The following is a 24,649-nucleotide window of genomic DNA, read 5'->3' on the forward strand; positions in this document are numbered from 1 at the left end:
ATGCAAGTTAAGGTAAATAGGCAAGTCATTATATAACAGTAGTTTGTTCAGTAGACAATCCAAAACAAAACAAAAGGTTAAATAAAAGTTATTTTCTGTGTTTTAAGGGTATACAGTAAAAACAATCTGTGATATGCAGAGAAATAATAAGAAATAAACACACAGACACTTTTAGATACAGAAAAAGAAGTTATAGCTGTAGAAAATAAGACCAAATAAATATATATATTTTAAATTATTTAAATGAACAAAGTAAAAAATATATATAAGGAAATATTCCCTCAGTCATATCTGAAATTAGTCCACACGGAGGGCAAAACTACAAAGAAACGCCGCTGTCAGTCGCACATTCTCGCTTTAGGAAAGTTGTAGCTGTATTTATTCCAGCAGTTGTCATGAGTTGTGTGTGTTTAAGCCGACTGGCTGCAATATTAAACCTCTTTAATCAGGATTCTTATAATAACGTCTGATGTCCATAACACCTGGTTAAGCATGAGTGTATTTATAGACACACAATGGGGTTGAATATGTATATAAAATCAGCATTTCCACTCGCGCTCAAATCACTTCTGCTTCATCTCCTGCTTTCAAGGGTTACGATTATGGTGAGTTTTCTCTGTCATGCATTTAATCATTCATTTAGTCTCTGATTCATATGATCAGCAGACATTTAACATAATCTACTTATCTAAAAGTAAAGGTTGAGTTGATTTCTGTCTGTGTTTGAAACTAAACCAATGCTGATGCATCCAGCGCCTCTGATGTTTTATTAAATTTCCCTTTTAGAAAATAAATAAATGAAAAGTAAACTGTTTCTGTTGTCAAAGACTGGTACGAATGGTTTTGTTTTACCATAAATAAAAAATGGGAGACATTTATTCAGAGGAAACAAACTCAGTTTAGATTTTCTCAATGCTTTATTAATAATAATAATAATAATAATAATAATAACATAATAATAATAATAACCTTTATATTTATATAGCACATTTAAAAGTAGCTTCTCAAGACACTTTACAGACATATGCAATGTGCAGCAGTAAAGGATACATACAAGGATGAATGTAAAGAATAAATGTAATAATAAGAAATTATTAAACACACATATAATAATATTAATAATAATAATAATAATAATAATAATAATAATAATAATAGATCTAAAATCAAATAAAAAATCTACTAAAAATCAAATAAAAGCTAGCCTACACTGTAAAAACATCCTGGTTGCCTTACATTTTTAAGCTGAATCAAATTAACCTTATGAGTCCTTCAACCTATTATTATATTAAACTGACTTTAAACAGCTTGCGTAACTTATCAAATTAAGTTAGAACCTGATTCACTTTTAATAAGTAACAATGAACTAAAAACATATGCTGTCATGACAAACTGATCGATTTTTACGGTGTAAAAACATAAGTATTCTTCAATAATATGAAGAATATTTATAAAACAAGCTGAAACAACACAATTCTTGAGTTTTTTTTTGCGGACAACTTAATTGTTTTACATTCCATCCACTTAAATTAGTAACAACTAATAAATTAACTTAATTCCTTCATGTTGTCCCATGTCGTGTGTCTGTCTGTGTGTGCGTGTGTGTGTGTGTGTGTGTGTGTGTGTGTGTGTGTGTGTGTGTGTGTGTGTGTGTGTGTGTGTGAAAAGTTATTGCTCTATAAAATAACTGTTCAAAATTAGTATATAATTTAATTTAAGAATTTATTCTAGTGATTTTATTGATGAATTTTCAGCTTCATTTCTCCAATCTACAGAGTCACATGATCCTTTAGAAATCACTCTAATTTGAATCATTATTAATATTATTTTTATATTAATTAATTAATTAATTAATTAATTAGTTAATTAATAAATAAATAAATAAATAAATAAATTAATTAATTAATTTATTAATTAATTAATTAATTAATTAATTTATTTATTTATTTATTTATTTATTTATTTATTAATTAATTAATTAATTAATTAATTAATTAATTAATTAATTAATTAATTAATTAATTAATTAATTAATTAATTAATTAATTAATTAATTTATTTATTTATTTATTTATTTATTTATTTATTTATTTATTTATTTATTTATTTATTTATTTATTTATTTATTATTTTTAATTAATTAATTAATTAATTAATTTATTAATTAATTAATTAATTAATTAATTAATTAATTAATTAATTAATTAATTAATTAATTAATTAATTAATTAATTAATTAATTAATTTATTTATTTATTTATTTATTTATTTATTTATTAATTAATTAATTAATTTATTTATTTATTTATTTATTTATTTATTTATTTATTTATTTATTTATTTATTTATTTATTTATTTATTTATTTATTTATTATTTTTATGGTACTAGTTATACAAGCAATAATGACCGGAGTAATAATTTCATTTGAATTTATATCCAATAAGTAATAAATAAATATTTAATAAATAAGTATGTTAGTGTGTGTGTGTGTGTGTGTGTATATATATATATATATCAAATATCTGCTCTAGAGTTTTACCATTTTTTTAAAAATGGCAAGTATATTGAATTGAACATAACATTTTTTAAAAAAAAAGTGAAAGCCCAGCTTATGAAAACCATATTTTTCTATAAAATCAAACATCATACTCATTAAAACATCTAAAACGGTAAGTGTTTACTTTCATGACTAAGGAAAGGGTGGAAACTCACTCCGCTGAAGACCCACATATTTCATTTCCTTTCATTTATCAATTCAGTTTTAATTTCAAGCAAATGAATAAATGAAAAAATAATAATGAAGTGTGTTAAAAAAAAACTGAGTTATATCCAAAAACACATGTCATGTGCCCCAAATGTCTCCAAAACCCGACAGGTGGACAAATCTAAACTTGTTTTTATTAAAACAAACATAAATGTGCATATAATAAATAATACCGCTAATAACAATAACATTATACAAATGCAGATTGTTGTGAATAAACTGAAAAAAGCCTCCCTGAGATGAAGAAGGCATGAAGGCAGTGGTTTTTATATTTGTAACTTTAAAATTTTTTCATATGTAAAGATATTTGTGTATTGCTGTGCATCCCCCCTTCCCCCTTCTTCGCAGGGTCCCCAAGTGCGCACGGGCCCCTGGGCCTGTGCCCATAATGCCCATTGGTTAATCCGGCCCTGGTCAGCATGATGTAGGCTTATAGTTACAATAATAATATGTAATAATACTGATATTTATACATGATAAAACTAGTGTGCAACTTAAGCCAAACTAATACTGTTTTTTTTACATTTAGTTTTGTAGTTCGGGCCCAAACAAATATCTGTTGCAGTTTTTAATCGTTTAAGTTCATTTGATTGACCAATGTACAGTCTTTAAGCTATGTTTGATGTTTCAGTTTTGAGTTAAAAATTTTTAAGGGTCTCTGACACAATGCTTTTATTATTCATCTTTATTTTGGTAATCAACATTAATTGTGTGCATCAGCAGGCAGTTTTGGATAGGTTCATTATTTATTATAGGCTCCCTCAAAACACACAGGCACACAAAAGATGGACTTCCAGTGTGGATTATAATTTTATTATAATAATAAAATAAATTATTTATTTATTTTTTTTTGTCAACTCTCATTATTTCCTATATATGGCTTTTGTGCTTTTATAGCAGGGGTCACCAACCTTTTGGAAACTGAGAGCTACTTCTTGGGTACCGATTAGTGTGAAGGGCTACCAGTTATTAAATAAAAAAAAAAAATTATTGACTTTTAATTATATGTTATTATTAATCATATTTATATATGTGAAGACATTGATCATGTTAATGATTTCTCACAGTAGTTGTCAAAGTAGGCGCAGTGGGTAGCACGTTCGCCTCACAGCAAGAAGGTTGCTGGGTCGCAGGTTCGAACCTCAGCTCAGTTGGTGTTTCTGTGTGGAGTTTGCATGTTCTCCCTGCGTTCGCGTGGTTTCCTCAGGGTGCTCCGGTTCCCCCACAGTCCAAAGACATGCGGTACAGTTAAATTGGGTAGGCTAATTGTCTGTAGTGTATGAGTGTGTGTGTGAATGTTTCCCAGAGATGAGTTGCAGCTGGAAGGGCATCCGCTGCGTAAAAACTTGCTGGATAAGTTGGCGGTTCATTCCGCTGTGGTGACCCTAGATTAATAAAGGGAGTAAGCCGACAAGAAAATGAATGAATGTTTTTAAAGTTTTTTTTTTAAATATATAACTTTACACCAATATATAAAATTTACACCAATGCAAGTGTGATTTAAAAAGAATACCTATAAAAATATTAGATGCAGCTTACTCTTATGTGGAGCTATGGTGAGCTATTTTTAGAACAACTCATGTGATCTTGGCGGGCACCATGTTGGTGACCCCTGTTTTATAGAATAGGAGTTGGTATACAAATTCAAGGGCGTGCACAGATGGGTAGCATTTTGACTGAATATAGTGGGTCGCTCTGTCCCAAAATGCCAGGGCTGATTTTTTGTCCCAGTCCGTCCCTGAGCATAGCAGCTCATCGATTGCTCCACAACAGTGTCACAAAAATTATGCTATATTTACGTGAGTATCTGAAGCTGTATCCCTTTTAGACTTTATCCCTGTCTGCTGCACAACTGTTGAGAAATAATGCAGAGTGAAATGAGCAGCTGTCGGGCTCTGATGTCAGCCAACAGAAACGCATCTCACACTGTTTTCCAGATTCTGTGACAGGAATGTAAATAGTCGCGATTAATCCCCGTCTTGGTGGGATTACCGATCAACAGGCTCAAAGACGAGGCTGTCAACAGTCAGCGCCAGTGTGTAATCCCATATCTGATCCACTGGCTGACTTCTCCACTCGCAGCTAATTATACATCCTGCAATACACCAAACATTTCCATTCTCTCACACACAAGCACACTAGTGTTCAGACTGCGCTCTTTCATTGCTCTAGAGGAGAATTTAATGCGCGATTAAAGTTGAATGCTTTATCAAGATCCCAAGTGTCAATATACAAAAACACAGTTGGTAAGGAAGAATTAAAGGTGCAGGATGTCAGTTTTGACACCCAGTGGTTTAACTAGGTACACCTGGTTTAAAACACACGCAAGCGCAGGTGGCCTGATTGACCACACCAAGAGCCAGGGCTGGAGTGGCTCTTCTTTTTCAAGCTTCAGACTAGACTCCAGATTTTACTCCAGATTTCTGCGGCGCAGGAATAAATTTCCGAATAAAGCGCGGGAGCGGTCGGTAACGGGTTTAATTTGAGACGGGAGCGGGCCGTCTAGCAATATCGCTCCTGACTCCCGAGCAAGCACGCGTATGTATGTGTGTAAATGAAATAGTGCGATGCTGTGTTTAGCTTGTTTGTTGCTGTGTGTGTGTGCAAGCGCAAATGAGAGGTGTGTGTGCGTGTTTGTGTGTGTGTGTGTGTGTGTGTGTGTGTGTGTGTGTGTGTGTGTGTGTATGTGTGCGTGTGCGAATGAGAGAGAGAGAGAGCTTTGCCTGTGTGTGTGCGTGCGTGTGTGTGTGTGTGTGTGTGTGTGTGTGTGTGTGTGTGTGTGTGTGTGTGTGTGTGTCAGTGCACGCGCGTGAATGAGAGAGAGAGAGAGCTTTGTCTGTGTGTGTATGCTTGGTGCTTATGTGTGTGTTTATACAGACAGCTTGTTATAGGCTGTCTGGACTCTGTATAGCTGGGTGGTTTCCGGTTTTGTTCTCTCCCCCGCTCTTTAGCGGGATCGGGCGCGGCGGGTAGAAAACGGGGCGGGGCGGGCAGCGGGACAACAAATGCTGTATGTAAGCGGGAGCGGTCGGGTTCGGGCTAAAACCTGGCGGGTGCGGGCGGGAGCGGGATTCAAAATTTAGTCCCGCGCAGATCTCTACTTTAGACCAGCCCACCTCAGTTCACGGCTGACTATTAAAATAGGATCATTTCCAATTCAGTTTTTAATGACACTATCACGTCTTTTTCAAGGAAACAGCTGCTTTAGAACTTCAAATGTTTTTCAGAAATATGAGAAAATTAAAGGGCACCTATGGTGAAAAATCTACTTTTCAAGCTGTTTAGACAGACATGTGTGTAGGTATAGTGTATATACTGTCATATTGGTGTGATATAAACACACACAGTCCTTTTTTTTAAATTTAACAATATAAAAATGGTGGACCAATTGGAACAGTTTTTAGATCGACCGCAACTTGACGTATGAGTGCAGTCCCCCCGCCCACCAATATTGATTGACAGCCGCGCGTCACCATATCCTCATATCCTGTTGCTTCACGTCTGCCATTTTTACCGTGAGAGTCAAAGCGATGTCACTAAAGGAACACCCTTGCTCTAGTTTTAGATGTAAGGCTCATTGGGCTCAACACAAGATCAACATTCACCTAGAGCTGCACAATTAATTGTTAAAAAAACGCGATCTCGATTCGACCCCCTATAGACGATCTTAATCCAGAATTTCTACGATTCTGTCAATCATATTTTCAAGTTCAGGAGAGAAGAAAAGGCGGCTGCACGAGTCTTTTCATTGTTTCACACACGTTGCTCAGTGACATTGACACCTCCAAATGATGTTGAATGAGTCACATAATGTACTTGTAAGGTATACTTAACCTAAAAATGTCATTTTTGTCTTCATATAACGATGTTTTCGCGGCTGGGAAAATCACACGTGTCATGAGCTGCTGATCGTGAGCTGTTATAGAGAGGGCGCTTTAGTGAACAGAACCTGCATATGTTGTGAGTAACAGGTAATACAGTTGTAAATAATATTCTGTTTGTGGCACAGAGTGATCGTTTGGGAGCCGCGCGAAGTATGAACAAGCACTTAGCAGTCAAAATGAAACCAAAAGTGTGCACTTCATTTAAATCAGTGGTGTCAAACTCCATTCCTGGAGGGCCGAAGCCCTGCACAGTTTAGTTCCAACCCTTCTCCAACACACTTACCTGTAGGTTTCAAACAAGCCTGAAGGACTCAATTAGTTTGATCAGGTGTGTTTAATTAGGGTTGGAACTAAACTGTGCAGAGCTGCGGCCCTTTTGGAACTGAGTTTGACACCTGTGATTTAAATGATCATATCGCATTATGATTACGGCAAGCATTTGAAATGTTTTTTTTTTCATAGTGAACCCACAGTTGTGCATGAAAATAAATGTTTACAATGTCAGTTTAACTACTGTAGCCTTTATATAGTTGAATATAATCTGATAATGGAAAATGTCTGATTTTACCAGTGAATAAAATTGTCTGATATGACAGATTGCTAGCATATATCTCAAACATAATAATTCAACAGTTATTATAAGTAGAATAGAATTATTTATAGAAACCAGTAGACCTACACATAATATTATTATCGATGTTGTGCTATATGTTTGTTTTTACCATACCTTTATTTTACATATACAGAATCGTGAGAAAATCGTGATCTTTATTTCAAGCAAAAAAAATTGCGATTCTCATTTTAGCCAAAATCGTACAGCTCTACATTCACCACATGATCGCTGTAATCGGAATTATTGTTTGTAACTTAGTTTGTTTGTAGCTAGGTTTGCAAACGTGTACTTTTCATTGTGTCTTTCCTAAACTTCAGCCGTTTTTTGCATTTCTCGCGCTCACAGAAGCTCCCTGTGATCTTAGCTAGGTGCAGCTGAAAAGTGCGAGCACCTTTGCCTCACATGAGTGTCACTCCATTTGCAAATAAAATAACAAACTTGCCTGCAGGTCGCATACCAGAAGCGCCATGCATTTTAGAATTCTATAGGTTTCTAATCAGGGTATACACAACATCGCTTCAAGTTGGCGGCTGTCCGTGGTGCCCAGCCACTATTCGGGACACTTAATGTTTCAGCCGCACCATAGAGCTCCATCTGAATAGTTTTATTTTAAATAACATGCAAATATGCGTGTCTGGTGTGCCGTGTCGCGGCTCTAAGCGGGTCATCCGGTGCCTCAAAGTTAATTCAGTGTGGGTGGTTATTAGTCTCGGTGTAGAAGCTCAGAACTTTAAACTAGCACACAGTTGGCTGTAAAACTACACCCCTTTGTGATGTTGGGCAGGAAATTTATACAGATTTTAATGTAAAGCAACACACACCTAAAACAACAAGCTGTGTACACGCCCCCGAAATAACACTTTTTAACCCATTATAATAAAAAAATCTGAACTGTGTTTTGAACTGAACCAAAACTGGCACACTCAGAAGAGCCATAATATTAATATTAAATCATAAAAAAGGGGTAAACTACGTGCCCTTTAAAGGGGAGCTAAATCTCCAACACTGTTCTTTAAAACAGTGGTCCCCAACCTTTTTATTACCGCGGACCGGTCAACGGTTGTCAATTTTACAACGCACCGGTGTGGGTTAGAAGTTGGGGGGGGTGGACTATCGCGGTCTGATTATGTTTCAATCAAGGTTTATATGCATCAAATACATAACATCTGTGCCAAACATCTCAACTGACAAACATATTAACAATAATACAACTGTATAGCCGAATTAAATGAATGCATTGGCATGTTACAGCCCTAATAAGTATGATTATGTGAAATTATGTGCATTTCACATGGCGTTTATTGTCATACTACTGAAAGCAGCAGCAGATAGTTCACCTCTGATCTTGAATATGAAATAAACTGTTTGAGATTGAACTTTAGAACTGAGACTTGGTTAAATGACCAAAACAAAGACAGACGTTCCCGACACGGAAAACACACCTTCAAAGCACAATAACTAACTTCAGCATTACTTTTCAGATAAACAAGAGTCAACTGTTTACTGAACAGGGCCGTATCATCTCCAGCGTTTACTTTTTAAAAAGGTATCACCCAGTGACAGCTTCCATACCTTGATTTCTGACAGTGTACTGTGGCTTTAAGAGGGTTTCTGCAGAATTATGATTATAATTTTTTTTACTTGCTTTCTTGTTTAGAATAAACAGTACAGATGTGCCACTGTATACTTTTAATTAACCAGTGTGCATACAGTTGAAGTCAAAATTATTAGCCTCCCTGTAACTTTCCATTTTTTTAAGTGAAGTCTCCCAAACTAATTTCGAGAGGAGCACGTGATAGAATTGACTACAGCTGATCCCTATCACTAATCACTAACTAGCCAATCGGATCACTCTAAATTCAATATAAATACCCAGCCTAAACTTCATTCCTCATCTTCGTTTTGGAAACCCCCCCCATACTTCCCTTCTCCCTCCTCCTCAGTTTGGGCGACTCGGTGGCTAGCACTGTTGCCCCACAGCAAGGAGGTCATTGGTTCAAAGCTGAGCCAACCGATACTCTCTGTGCGGAGTTTGCATGTTCTCCCCGTGTTCGCGTGGGTTTTCTCCGGGTACTCCGGTTTCCTCCCACACTCAAAAACTATGCAACAAAAGTTAAAGTCACAAGCACCTACAAACTAGCGCAAACAGTGATTTATTTTGGGGAGCTATCGAGAACTACCTGATCTCATATCCCTCCTAATGCTTATTGACCAGGCAGGAGCCTTGGGCTCATCTATCACCGAGCTCAGGGTTCTCTCCCGGTACAGCATGCCAAACTAGCTTAAATAGTCAAGCAGTATCTAAATTCTTGAAATATGTATTTCCCAAATTATGTTGAACAGAGCATAGAATTGTTCACAGTATTTCCTATAATATTTATTCTTCTGGAGAAATTCTTATTTGTTTTATTTTGGCTAGAATAAAAGCAGTTTTTAATAATAAAAAAAAACATTTTAAGGTCAATATTATTAGTCCTCGATTGTCTACAGAACAAATCATTGATATACAATGACTTGCCCAATTATTTTAACCTGCCTAGTTAACCTAATTAACCTAGTTAAGTCTTTAAATGTCACTTTAAGCTGTATTGAAGTGTCTTGAAAATATCTAGTCAAATATTATTTACTGTCATGATAGCAAAGATAAAATAAATCAGTCATTAAAAATGAGTTATTAAAACTATTATGATTAGAAATGTGCTGAAAAAATCTCTTCGTTAAACAGAAATTGAGGACAAAAATACACAGGAGGGCTAATAATTCTGACTTTAACTGTGTGTATATATGTAATATATCATTACAGGCACCCAAAAAGGCAAAGAAGCGGGCCGAAGGAGCCAACTCCAACGTCTTCTCCATGTTCGAACAAGCTCAGATCCAGGAGTTCAAAGAGGTACAAACCGAGCACGCCATTTGACTCTAATTGCTCTGACAATTGTCTTTATGGTGACACTTTCAGCAGTGATATTATTGAGCATCTACAAGCGAGATTCCTGCAACATGTCAGTGCTCATCATCACTAGTGAATAATTCAGAAGGTGTCAGAAACGATTAGCACAGATTTAGGCCCTGAACAAACACTCACTCGAACCTGCTGTCAAACCCATGAATGTTGCGTGAAAAATGCGGCAGGACAGACGTTTTCTCTGGTCTCAAAGCGGCTGTAAAAAGATCAGGACAAACAGGATAAGCGTGACACTGATCCGAGATGGCAGTGATGAGAGAGTGTGTAGACAAATGCAACCCGTCTCTCTCTCTCTCTCTTTCTCTTTCTTTCTTTCAGAGTCTTTTTAGCACAAACAAACCCAAGTGATGAAGAATTACAGGAACTATAAAAATATAAACAGAGGGAGATCTGCTGAATTTGATGCATCACGCATTATAGGATGCAAATATCTGACCTCAGAGCTGCACTAATAAAATAAAATAAAATAAAATGTCTGAATTCTGACTAAAGAAAGATTTTGATTAAACGATTACAAAGATGCACAAATAAAATAAATAAAGCAAAAAAAATTTGATAAAAAAAAAACTAAAATGTCTGACTTCTAACCAAATAAGAATCACTTTATTTAAAGATTACAATGATGCATAAATAAAGATTACATCAAATTACATAAACTTAAATAAAGTTAAATAAAAAAAATAATTTAAATAAAATAAAATTAAATTAAAATGTCTGACTAACTAAAAAACGATCATTTTGATTAATGATTACAAGGATGCACAGTTACAATTAAACAAAATTAAATTTTAAACTTCAGTTAAATTAAATTAAAATGTTTTCTAACTAAAAAAAGATAATTTTGATTAAATATTATATAAGGATGCACAAATTAAATTAAATTAAATTAAATTAAATTAAATTAAATTAAATTAAATTAAATTAAATTAAATTAAATTAAATTAAATTAAATTAAATTTAATTAAATTTAATTAAATTTAATTTAATTTAATTAAAAGGTCAGACTTTAACTAAAGAATGATCATTTTGATTAAAGATTATGAGGATGCACAAATTAAAATAAACAACATAAAATGTATAACTACTAACTAAAGAATAATCGTTTTAATTAAATATTACAAGGATGCACAAATAATAATAATAAACTAAATAAATAAAACATTTTAATTAAATTTAAATGTCTTCTAACTAAAGAAAGATCCTTTTGATTAAAGATTATGAGGATGCACAAATAAAATAAAATAAAATAAAATAAAATAAAATAAAATAAAATAAAATAAAATTAAATAAAATAAAATAAAATAAAATAAAATTAAATAAGCATGACACTGATTCGAGATAACAGTGATGAGAGTGTATAGACAAATACAACCCGTCTCTCCCTCTTCCTTTCAGTCTGTCTTTTTTGCACAAACAAACCAAAGTGATGAAGATTTACAGTAACTATAAATATATTAACAGAGGAAGATCTGCTAAATATGATGCATCGCATATTATAGGATGCAAATATCTGACTTCTAACTAAAGATAGTTGCTAAAAAATGTCATTCCAACTTGTTTGTTGTTATTTTTGCACTTTACACACTCACAAAACAGTATATCAAATCAGTCTGGAAATATATGCACAGTTCACATAACAAGTCTCCTAAAGTCCTATGTCTTTGGTGAGAAATAGATGGCTGTTTTTACAGATATGGTAATCTTTCTCACCCAGTAAAGCTCTGAAACCCTGTTCAGATTTAGAACTTGTTTGAGCTGTGATTAAATGTGATGCACCAGTTTTGGTTTGTGGTTTTGTCGAGTACATAATAACAGGATTTTCATTTTTAGCAGGACTTAAGTCTAAATAAGCATATTTGAGGGTATTAGAATGTAAGTACAAAACCATTTCAAGACATAAGTCCAGACAGTGCTTAAGAAATATTTTTAGCCTGTTTTTAAAACAAAGCCCACATAAACAGTCACCAAGAGCCAAAAAGATGCCCAATCACATGAGAAGATAATCAAAGTATTACTTAAACAAAGCAGAGTTAAAGCCAAAATTATTATGACATTTTTTTCCCATAATTTTCCAAGTGATGTTTAACAGAGCAAGAACATTTTCACAGTATTTCTTAATATATGTACAAGGGTTGGACAATGAAACGGAAACGCCTAGCTTTAGAACATAACAATTTGGCCCACCATCCCATCTGAGAATGATAGAGGGGTTTTTGTTCGTTCGTTCGTTCGTTCGTTCGTTCGTTCGTTCGTTGGTTCGTTCGTTACAAAAAAGCTGATTAATATTAAATATATCACTTAAATATAAGTCCAAATGTCTTGTAACTAAAGAGAGATCATTTTGATTAAAATCGCTTTTAATCATTTTGATCAATAGTCCAGACTGCTGAACGCATCACTGGCCCTACTCTTCTTACACTTCAAGAACTGTACTCTTCCAGAGTGAGTAAAAGGGCTTGCAAAATCACTCTGGACACCTCGCACCCAGCACACTACCTGTTCAAACTGATACCGTCTAGTCGACGCTTCAGAGCACAAAAACAGCCAGACACAGGAAAAGTTTCTTTTCTCAGGCCATCTACCTCACGAACAGTTAAAGAGTCCCCTACTGTGCAATAAACATGTGCAATACTTTCTCATACGCACTTGTACACAGCACCTTATAACAGTTTACAATGCAATACTTTCTCCATTCGCATTTGTACCTGTACATTTATAACAAATCAGTACATACAACTCAACATCCAGATTTTCTTTGACTAACTGCATCTCTGTTTAATGTTTATCGTATTTTTTTCTATATGTGTGTTGTCACTTTATGGTCACTGGAAGCTTCTGTAGCCAAAACAAATTCCTTGTGCGTGTGAAGCACACTTGGCAATAAAACTGATTCTGATTCTGATAAATGAATATGAGTTTTTAAAACGTAAATACTGTCACTCGACAAATAGAGGAATATGCAAAAGGTAGAGGAAAACGTTTTCAGATACGTTCCGCCAAAACACCTCAAAGTGGCTCAATAATATTTAACATCGGCCATGGCAGATGTTCAACTTCACTTTCATGTTCATCAAACCACTCTTGCTGTGTGTATTAGTGCATTATCTACCTGATACACACCACCACCTTCAGGATACAATGTTTGAACCATTGGGTGCACATGGTCCTCCAGAATTGTGCCCATAGTGATGTGCCAATCTAGCCCAAGTATTGGGCCTAGAGAATGCCATGATGTTGCAGCCCAAACAATCACTGATCCACACCCCATGCTTCACTCTGGGCATCAATATTCTGAGTGCTACGCTTCTTTGTGGCTTCTCTAGTCAACACCATAACTCTCCCGGATGTGGGAAAGACAGTGAAGGTGGACTCCTCAGAGAACAATGCATGTTTCACATTGTCAACAGCTCAAGATTTTTATTGCTGGCACCAGTGAAACTGACATTTGGCATTGGCACAAGTGACCAAAGGTTTGGCATAGCAGCCCAGCCATTTATATTGACCCTGTGGAATAAAATAAAATAAAAAAATAAATAAAATAAAATAAAATAAAATAAAATACAATAAAATAGAAAAGAAAAGAAAAGAAAATATAAAAGAAAAGAAAAAAAGAAAAGAAAAGAAAAAATAAAATAATATAAAATAAAATAAAATAAAAAATAAAATAAAATAAAATAAAATAAAAAAGAAAAGAAAAGAAAAAATAAAATAATATAAAATAAAATAAAAAATAAAATAAAATAAAATAAAATAAAATAAAATAAAATAAATAAAATAAATAAAAAATTAAATTAAATTAAATTAAATTAAATTAAATTAAATTAAATTAAATTAAATTAAATTAAATTAAATTAAATTAAATTAAATTAAATTAAAATTATTTTAATTTAATTTAATTTAATATTGAACTAAATTACTTTATATAATGAAGACTATGTAGTGTAATTTTATTAAACATTGTCAGGCTTTCCAGAAACCATAAAGCACTGATTATTTCACTTTTATCTTTACTCTGTTGTATTTAATAATGCTTGCAATGTGTTTATTATTTTATACATGATTCCCTCCAATACAAAATCATCATAATCAATCCAAATTAATTAACTCTTTCCAAATATATGCATTCAAGTCAACTCATGAAATTGTACTAGTATATCAACATACAATGCAGAAAAATCTAATATTGTCAGATGTTTACAATATTGATGATCCCAGTTGAAAGTGCAAATAAATAATAACTTGACTTCTAGTTCTAGTTGATCATTTGGAAAAGTGGCAGAAGGTCTGTTGAACTGCATCCCAATCATCACAAATACTGAAGAAGACCTACTGGAACCCGCATGGACCCAAGATTCTCATAGAAATCAGTCAAGTTTGGTGAAGGAAAAATCTTGGTTTGGGGTTACATTCACTATGGGGGTGTTCGAGAGATCTGCGGAGTGGATGCCAACATCAACAGCCTTAGATATCAAGACATTTGTGCTGCCCATTACATTACAAACCACAGGAGAGGGCAAATTCTTCCGTAGGATAGCGCTCCTTCTCATACTTCAGCCTCCACATCAAAGCTCCTGAAAGCAAAGAAGTTCAAGGTGCTCCAGAATTGGCCAGCCCAGTCACCAAACATAACCATTATTGAGCGTGTCTGGGGTAAAATGAAGGAGGAGGCATTGAAGATGAATCCAAAGAATCTTGATGAACTTTGGGAGTCCTGCAAGAACTCTTTCTTTGCCCTTCCAGATGACTTTATTAATAAGTGATTTGAGTCATTGCAGAGATGTATGGATGCAGTCCTCCAAGCTCATGGGAGCCATGCACAATATTTATTCTGTCTCCACTGCAGCATGACTTTATATTCTATACTGGACATTATTTCTGTTTAATGACAAGACTTTTGTCTCAGCAGAGTCAGACCTTACTGTCCTAATTAAATCATTAAAAATCAAGGCATGATCATATTTATTTTAGTAAAATAAGTGTAATCTAGAGGCTTTTGCCTTTGCCCACTTCTGATACCAAATAATCAACTAGAAGTAAAGTTGTTATTTGTTGTTCCTAAAAGTTGTGTGGGCGACAAGACTTTTGTCAGGGAGTGTATATGAAAAAATATACAATTTCTAAGGATAAAAACATTATTTAGTGATACTAGAATGTTATGTTTCACCTTTAACAAACACTGCATTCTGCGCACACACAGTTTTTTTTGCCTCTTTTTGATCCGTCTCAGGCTTTCACTATCATGGACCAGAACAGAGACGGCTTTATCGACAAGAATGACCTGCGGGACACGTTCGCAGCTTTAGGTGGACTCTAATAATCTCTGCTATATGTGTCTGTCCTTCTGCATTGGTGTTTGAAGTGTGTGTCTGACCTCTGACCTCTACAGGCCGGCTGAACGTCAAACAGGAGGAGCTGGATGAGATGCTGAAGGAGGCTCCGGGACCCATCAACTTTACCGTCTTCCTCACCATGTTTGGAGAGAAGCTTAAAGGTAAAGAGGCTGAGGTGCTACTGAGAAGCTTTATATTATGTAGGAATTTTTTGTTGCCTTGAAAAAGATGCTAGTGAGAAAACGTTTTAGTCAGTTGTTATGAGACAAGTTTCAAGCTACTGATTATAGACCAGTTTTTTTTTTTTTACATTGGCTACATTGGCCTGTGACTGTGATTTTAAGTGAATTTAAACTATTTGGGCACACAAAATTACACAGCAGCATTGCAGCTTTAACGAAGATTAATTGTGTTTATTTTACAATAATGACTACACTGTGTTATTTTACATTTAATATATTGAATTTTTGTACCTCGATAATGAAAAACTCCACCGAAAAACTATAAAGCGCTGTTTATTTCATATTTACTTTTGTACTACACTGTTAAAAAAAGAGGTCTGGCACTAATCGGAATTCCTTTTGAGCCAAATTTGCCTTCAACAATACAGAACGTTGTGGCTTTTACTACATTATTGGCTAGGAGGCTTATTCTCCTTAAATGGAAACAAACATCTCCACCTTCACATGACAGATGGATAAAATAATTTTTTTTGTGTTTAAAATTGGAAAACATTAGGTTTTCATTAAAAGGGTCTTTAAAATCCTTTTACAAAACATGGAAACAGTTGTTGAATTATATTGACACTATTGATCTTGAAGCAGAAGAGGAATAAAGCTTTTTATTTAAAAACATTTTTTATATATTTTTATTATTATTTATTAATTATTTTTGTAGTTAGTTTTATTTATTTTTTTTGCTGTTGTTTATATATTTATTATTTATTATTTTTTTACATGTATTGTGTCATTTTATTACTATATATTTTTTTCTGATGGTCATTGGTACTTAATTGTGAAAAAGCAGAACAGTGTATTACTTATTTCTGTATGTATATGATATTGTATCTGCACAAAATGTTAATATATACAGTTGGCAAAAAAAAAGAGGTCTGTAAAAAAAAGTCAAGGCAACAAATATTTTTATGTTGATTTAACTTATTTTAGGGATATATTAAGTATAAAGTAATGAATATAACTTAATATCTTAGTCAGTTTGGTGTAAGTTGAGACGACTAGAGACGACAGGAAAGTTATTCATTCATTCAATATCTACCGCTTTTCTGGGGCCGGGTCAATTGGCCAGCAGTCTTAGAGAACCCCAGACTTCCCTCTCCTCGAGTCCGAGCTCCTCCCAGGTGACAGAGCTCCTCACCCTATCCATAAGGGTATGCCCTGTCACCCTGTGAAGGAAACTCATTTCGGCCGATTTTATCTGAGATTATGTCCTTTTAGTCATGACCCAAAGCTCATGCCATAGGTGAGAGTAGGAACGTAGATTGACTGGTAAATCAAAAGCTTTGCCTTTCGGCTCAGCTCCTTCTTTACCACAATGGACCAGTACATCGACCGCATTACTGCTGCCGCTGAAGCAAAACGCCTGTCAATCTCACGTTCCATCCTTCCCTTACTCGTGAACAAAACCTCAAGATACTTGAACTCCTTCACCTGGGGTAAGGACAAACCACCTTTTTCCAGTGGAGCACCATGGCCTCGGACTTGGAGGTGCTGATTCTCATCCCAGCCACGTTCCACTCGGCAGCAAACTACCCCATTGCATGCTGAAGGTCCATGTTCGATGAAGTGAACAGAACAACATCGTCTACGAATAACAAAAAATCTGCAGAACATCTGCTAAATTCTTTAAACAAGTTAAACAACAACTGTCTATTTAGATTCATTTCTGAATGTTCATATCACACAAAATCTGCAGAAACTCACGTCTGGTCTAAGCCCCTCCCCCGGAGAATTGTCATTCTATAGCAATCGCTGATTGGCTCCTGTACTAGAAGGTGGGCTTTATTCACCATATAGCGATCACTGATTTGCTCCAGTACTAGAAGGCGGGGCTTCATTCACCATATTGACAGTTACACTTTTCCCCATTGAAAAGTATACGAGTGACATGTCTTGTGTATTCTAGAGTCTTTGGTACGTTCTGCATGATAGGACCTCAACCATAAAAAGGAGGTGTAATAATAATGCAGATGCACTCCCCTACAAACCCATCCAATCAGTGTAAAACTCATTGTATATCACTTAATATATATTGCAGAAAAACCAAACATCAGTCAGCTTTCTTTTCCTAATATCGCACAGCCCTAATCTGGAATAGAAACAAGTGGGGCTTTTCTTTCCTTCTGATGTCCTGCAGAGTAATTGGATCATACTGGGAACGCTAATAGGTCTATAGGGAGGCTCTTGTATTAGCCTACAGCATGTGGAAATTCCCATAGGATCAGATCCAAAATTACGGTAGAAATTCCACTAGGGATCCTGTACAAAGTATTTCTTATTGAGGACTCGAAAGACTAATTGTCTATTGCCTTCTTTTAAAAACACACGCAGGTGCCGATGCAGAGGAGACCATCCTCAATGCCTTTAAAGTGTTCGACCCCGAGGGAAAGGGGACCTTGAGGAAGGATTTGTGAGTCTCATTAAAGCTAAATAACATCTCATTTCTACTTTGTTTTGTGATCTATGATCAGTGTTGGGTGTAATTAGTTGCAAAGTAACTATAGTTGCCGTAATTAACTTTTTCACCGACAAAAATAAAGGGATTATATTTTTAGGTCATTTCAAAAACGGTTTCTTATTTTAAATGCTGTACATTCACTTCAAGTTTACTTGTATAGCACTTTTCAAAGCATCTTAACAAAAGGTGCTACATTACATTACAGTCAAAATCACAAACGTTAAAGGTGCTGTATGTAAGTTTTTGACTTTTGTAAAGCATAAAAATACTATAATATGTTTGCAGATATTTAAGAAACATCATAAGTGAATACCAGCCTGATCTCACGAGAAAATGTAAGTATTTTACGTTTTGCCAGTTTAGTGGCTAATTCGTACGAATTCGTACGAGTTCAGTCGTACGGAATAGTACGATTTTAAAAAGGAGGCGTGGCACCTAACCCCACCCCTAACCCCAACCGTCATTGGGGGATGAGCAAATCATACTAAATTGTACGAATTAGATTGTACGAATTCATACGAATTAGCCACTAAATGAAAAAGTTACGAATTGCCGTGAGATTGTGTTGGTAAATACTCTTGTTTATCTGAAAGACAATGCTGAAGACAGATATTCTGCTTTTAAAATGTGTGTTGCATGCTGGGCTTTCTGTCTTTGTTTTGGCCAATTAACACGACCAATGTCACTTTAACCAATTATATTTCCGCACCCAGGGTTGCCTTGGTGGAAAACTGCATATTTCATACATTCAGTCAGGAAGGCTCTCAAAGCATGCGTCCGTGACCGAAATGCGACCTCCAGTGGACCATGGCTGTTTCTCAATATGCGTTCTTCAGCGATCTTGAGTCCTCGTGCTCTCGTGTAACGTCATCATCAACAGCCAAAGTTCACTTCTAATACTCAAGACAGCAAGAACGGAGGACGCGTGAAAGTTCCCAGATGTGTTCTTGATATCGAGGACGCATCGATGCAGGCTTGAGCACTAAACTCGCTCTAGAAGTCCCAGAAGTCATTGCGACTGGAGGTAGAAAGCGCAGCATTTTATATAGATTTAGTAAAAAAAAGTTCAGACATATAAATTATTTACCTCAGGAGTTTCCCTAAACGAAACGGTGAAAGTAAACATTACCATGAAAATCGTAATAAAGGCATAAACAACGTATATGCGTCCAGTTGTGCAACGTATATTTGTAAAGTCTTTAAGCATGGTATATATTTTTAAAAGGGGAAAAACAATAAGTGAAGTTTCACAAACTAATTTCGAGAGGAGCACGTGATATGATTAACCGCAGCTTGTCTCTCATCTACAATCAATAGTCAGCCAATCAGATTAATCCAAACTCACTATAAGTAGCCCAGCTTAAAAAAAATACTCTCTTATCTTCGTTTTCCGAAGAAAACCCCATCCACTCCATCTTCCTTTACCACGGGGAGCTCTCGAGAACTACCTGATCTTGTACTCCCCCTACATGCTTAATGGAACATGCGGGAGCCCTGCGCTCAATTATCTCTGAGCTCAGGGTTCTCTCCCTTGACAGAATGCCAAACCTGCTAAGATTGGTCAAACAATATCTACGTGTGAACTCTTGAAATCGTTGTATGAATGCTGTAATGTTTAAATAATTTTCCTCTAAAAACGCGTGAAGGTCACGTGACCATCAGAAAGAAGAGAGCATCTCATTTCTCACAGGACTCGTTCTCTGTTCTTGCGGTCTACCGAGTTCGTTCTTTCGAGGTGACCCAGCACCACGGGTCTTTTCAAGAACATATGTCCCTTCTCTGCGTTCTTGGAATTGAGAAACAGCCAGGGCTGGAGCAAGCTGAACTGCCGCTCTAGGCAGAGGGCGATCACGCCGCCCTCAACCCCAATGTGAAAACGAAAGTGACCAGTTATGAAAATGAAGTGAGGTGTCGCGGACCTCTTTTCCGGCGCTCTATGCGCGGATATAACTGAGGACGCGCGGGTGCTGAGGGAGGGAGGGAGGTGTCGCGGACTGGCGGACACCACCCTCTCTATTCTGCCGCCCTATGCGTGGATATAACTATGGACGCGCGGGTGCTGAGGGAGGGAGGTGTCGCAGACACTGCGCTCTTTATTCTGCCGCCCTATGCCCGGATATAACTGAGGACGCGCAAGTGCTGAGGGAGGGAGGGAGAGAGGTGTCGCGGGCGCTGCGCTCTTTATTCTGACGCCCTATGCGCGGATATAAGTTAACTGAGGACACGAGGTGACGCTGACGCCGCCCTCTCTATTCTATCGTCTATGCGCGAATATATCTGAGGACGCGGGTGGTGAGGGAGATGTCACGGACATAACTGAGGACGCAGGTGGTAAGGGAGGTGTCGCAGACGCCACCCTCTCTATACTGCCGCCCTAGGCGGCCGCCTAGGTCGCCTCTATGGACGCGCCGGCCCTGGAAACAGCCATAAGCAAACTCTGAAATGAGAAGCAGATTCAGAGTTCCACATGTGGGTAATAATTAGCAAATATTATAAATATTACGAGAGTAAACATTAGGTGAGCAGGTTATGTTGTAACCCCGTGTCCTAACAACATGTTACGTGACGAGATTTGCAGTGATAAGCAATTTGGCTGTTTGCACCAGATGAAACACGACAGAAATTTAAATACAGCCATTCAGAAGGAGAGAATAGTGCTTTTACTGCACTCCAATGAAATACTAAAGTTTATAATCTAATGAATACAAATTAAACCTCTTTAACATTATTACATGTAGAAGCTGAATCACTGATATGTGTTGGCTTTGAATCACAGTTTTAAAGTTATTTTTAAGATCTGAAGTGAACTGTCTGCTGCTGCTTTCAGTATGGCAATAAACGTCATGTGAAGTGACATTTAAACTCACATTATTAGCATTTAACACTGAATAAAGCACATGAGGTCTACCTGAGGGGATCATAGCCAGTTTTCTATCAATTCGAGGTATTGGTTAAAACAAAAGCTCATTTAAATTTGGAAAATGTTGCTTATTGAATGCTGTTGCTTTTTCTATAAGGCTGTTGTATCTTTAAGGAGTTGTGTAAAGTGCCGGCGGTATATTTAACCTGCAGTTTTACAGTATATAATGTCTTTCCAAACGAAATATTTACGTGTAATAATAATGAAGAGTATTTGAAGTGAAGTGTACATTAATTCAACAGTTCTGTATTAAATAGATTCTGTAAAAACACACACTGTAAAAATGCTGACTAAACAGCTTGTTAAGTTGACTTAACATTAAGTCTGAAGTCTTTTGTGTGTGTGTTTTGTTAACCAAATAAATTTTTAGGTCATTTAAATATGGTTACTTATTATGTACTTGCATTAAATACAGCACATACAGTGCTCAGCATAATCGAGTACACCACATTTTGAAAATAAATATATTTTATTCATTTCTCAATGAACATAGGCATTAGCAGATTTAGGCACGGGTAATATGGGTGATCACCCTGGGCGATGTTGCTGGGGGCGGCATGGGGAGACAAAAAAGTGCCCCAGTAAAAGCTTAAGATAAGATTGACTTAGTCTCTATTTCAGAGGTCGCCACAGCGGAATGAACTGCCAACTATTCCAGCATATGTTTTTTACGCAGCTGATGCCCTTCAAGCCGCAACCCTGTACTGGGAAACACCCATACACTCTCTCACACACTACGGGCAATTTAGTTTTTTACCGATAGCGCATGTGTTTAGACTGTGGGGGACACCAGAGCACAGGAGGAAATCCACGCCAACACGAGGAGAACATACTAACTCCACACAGAAATGCCAGCTGACCCAGCTTGGGTTCGAAACAGTTACCTTCTTCCTGTGAGCCGACAGTGCTAACCACTGAACCACCGTACCACCTTAAGAAACTATTAACTGAAAAAAAATATTGACTAGTTTGTATGAAATATCCAGCAAGGTGGCTCAGTGGTTAGCAGCTGCGTGGAGTTTGCATGTTCCCCTCATGTTGGCGTGGGTTTCCTCTGGGTGCTCCGGTTTCCCCCACAGTCTAAACACATGCGCTATAGGTGAATTGGATGAACTAAATTGGCCGTAGTGTATCAGTGTGTGTGAGAATGAGTGTGTTTGGGTGTTTTCCAGGGCAGAGTTGTGGCTGGAAGGGCACCCACTGTGTAAAACATAAGCTGGAATTGTTGGTGGTTCATTCCGCTGATAAATAGGGACTAAGCCGAAGGAAAATGAATAAATAAATGAATGAATGAATGAATGAATGAATGAATGAATGAATGAATGAATGAATGAATGAATGAACGAACGAACGAACGAACGAACGAACGAACGAACGAACAAACGAACAAACGAATGAATGTAAATATGGTGTCATTACTCTGAACATTTTGTGTTTTTGATACAACATTATAAGTGTTAAGTGATTTTAATAAAGCTAAAAGATCCTGTTTGATCCACATTTAAAGAATTAAATTATATTTGAAGTAAGAGTTGAGATTTATAGGAATTCTAAATAGTATTGATTCAAGCATTTAAACTACGTATTCAATTAATACGTATATAATTTTACGTATATAATTAAGGAACATTTTCAGACACAATAATTCAAAACATCATTCAAATACTATTATAATAATGTAATTAATAATTAAAGAGGATTTTGAAGTAACTTACTCAGCTATGATATGATATAGGTTATTACAATAATAGATACCGTACATGTAGACTGTCTAATGCCTGTGTTTGCCAGAGGTGAATCGATTATTTCGAAAGGTTAAACCCGAGTTTGTCTCTTTTCTCAGTTTGTCACGGATGTTGACAACACAAGCGGACAGATTCTCTCCAGAAGAGGTTTGACATCTTGAGATTATTTGTTTTATGTCCAACACTTCAGCTGAGCGTATGTCACAATGGCAGTTGAATTCTACATGAATGATGACATTATATTGTGTTTGTCTATAGATCGTGAGAACAAACTTCGAAATCCACACTGTGTAAACATCAGCTAACAATAGAAACATCATAATAATATTTGTGACCCTGGACCACAAAATTAGTCTTTTTTTGCACAGGTATATTTTTGACACACTGAAAAAAAAAATTTTAAGGCAAGCGGCTGCAAATAATTTATTTGGGCTGAATTTAAAAAAAAAATACATTTAATAATGTTTAACCTTATTTGTTTGTTTAAAATCAGCCCAAATAAATTATCAACCACTTACCTGTTTAGTTTAGTAAATTTTTAATTAATTATTAAGTTAGTTTAGTAAATCCAGTTTATCTTTTTTGATTTTTCATTGTATTGAACAAATATTATATATGATTTTTAATGTATACATTATTTATATATTAAATATAATATATTTGAAAATATTTTTCTTTTGTGGCAAAAATCATTTGAATATTTTGTATAGATCATGTTTCATGGAGATGTAAATTTCTTACTGTAAATATATAAAAATGCAATTTTTGATTAGTAATATGCATTGCTAAGAGCTTAATTTGACCTACTTTAACCCTTAACTGGCCCACAGTGTCAGGGCGACCTCAGAGGCAGTTCCCTATTTTTATTTTAATGTTCCTTCATTTCAGGGGAATGAAATTCTGGGTGATGAAGGTGAAGAAGGGAGGGGGGATTTTGTGACTATATATCATAAATTTGTGAAGAAAAGTTTTCCGAAGCATAAAAAATAACCTGAAAACAAAAGAGTCTCTATTGACCCCTGCTGGATATATGTGGAAACTGCATTTTCATTTTTTAACGATAATTCTTAAGGTTTTTTCTTTATCCTGCAGATGGCAGTATTCTATCCCTGCAATATGAGCCAACATCCAGAAACAGTTTATATTTAATTTAGGTCAGAATGACAATGATTTCTTAGATTTAAAAATTATTTTCATGAGCCAAATTATCAGCACGTGCTCATTGCGAATACATACCCCTGTCTACATTTCAGGTGACGCAAAATATGTACCCAGAGGTACATCTGGCTGTATCTCATCTCTAAAACGGGGTGGTATCATGCCACAATAGCTTCTGTTACTTTTTGCGCTATTCCGCCAACCTCGTACCATTGTGTGGACAGCTTTTCCGGTGTTACCAGTTTGCTCAGTGGCTCGCCTCATTTGCCGATGGACACTAGGTGGAGTTGACTGCAACAAAAGGGTTCGAGTCCGACTAAGAATGGTTCCAGAAACCAGGTAAAACAAAAGCAAAAATAAATAAATATATATATAAACAACAGGCTGAAAATGTGGTAAAGTCACTCATTTTGCTTTTAAAAAGGCTATCAGTTGGGTTTAGGGAAGAGTATGGGTGAGTCAGTCGGTCAGTCAGTCAGTCGACAGGAAACTTGCCTGGTTGGCTGAAGTGTATATTGCGCCCTTCTGGTGGATTTACATGAGAAGAGGACACGCCAGAGAAATTTAAGTCCAT

General features: G+C 35.7%; 2 protein-coding genes across 6 annotated transcripts in view; one reads left to right on the forward strand and one right to left on the reverse strand.

Moving 5' to 3' along the window:
- Positions 1-24,649, reverse strand: part of rad9b (RAD9 checkpoint clamp component B) — a 105,502-nt gene that overhangs the window by 6,381 nt on the left and 74,472 nt on the right. Inside the window, exon 13 of one of the 3 annotated variants that reach the window (XM_073909662.1) lies at positions 23,597-24,366. The exons of 1 other annotated variant lie outside the window; for it this stretch is intronic. In XM_073909662.1, the coding sequence (XP_073765763.1) occupies positions 24,353-24,366 (14 nt within the window). In that variant the 3' untranslated portion in view covers positions 23,597-24,352. Of the gene's footprint in view, positions 1-23,596; positions 24,392-24,649 lie in introns of those variants that run through there. One more of the 3 variants, XM_073909659.1, reaches the window with a different exon arrangement.
- The window catches only part of myl2b (myosin, light chain 2b, regulatory, cardiac, slow), a 271,503-nt gene continuing 247,347 nt past the window's right edge, over positions 494-24,649 (forward strand). Inside the window, exons 1-6 of one of the 3 annotated variants that reach the window (XM_073909827.1) lie at positions 494-605; positions 10,067-10,156; positions 15,456-15,531; positions 15,615-15,719; positions 18,126-18,204; positions 23,016-23,064. In XM_073909827.1, the coding sequence (XP_073765928.1) occupies positions 516-605; positions 10,067-10,156; positions 15,456-15,531; positions 15,615-15,719; positions 18,126-18,204; positions 23,016-23,064 (489 nt within the window). In that variant the 5' untranslated portion in view covers positions 494-515. 3 annotated transcript variants of the gene reach the window in all.

This window comes from Danio rerio, chromosome 8 (assembly GCF_049306965.1).
Source record: "Danio rerio strain Tuebingen ecotype United States chromosome 8, GRCz12tu, whole genome shotgun sequence".
Taxonomy (NCBI): domain Eukaryota; kingdom Metazoa; phylum Chordata; class Actinopteri; order Cypriniformes; family Danionidae; genus Danio; species Danio rerio.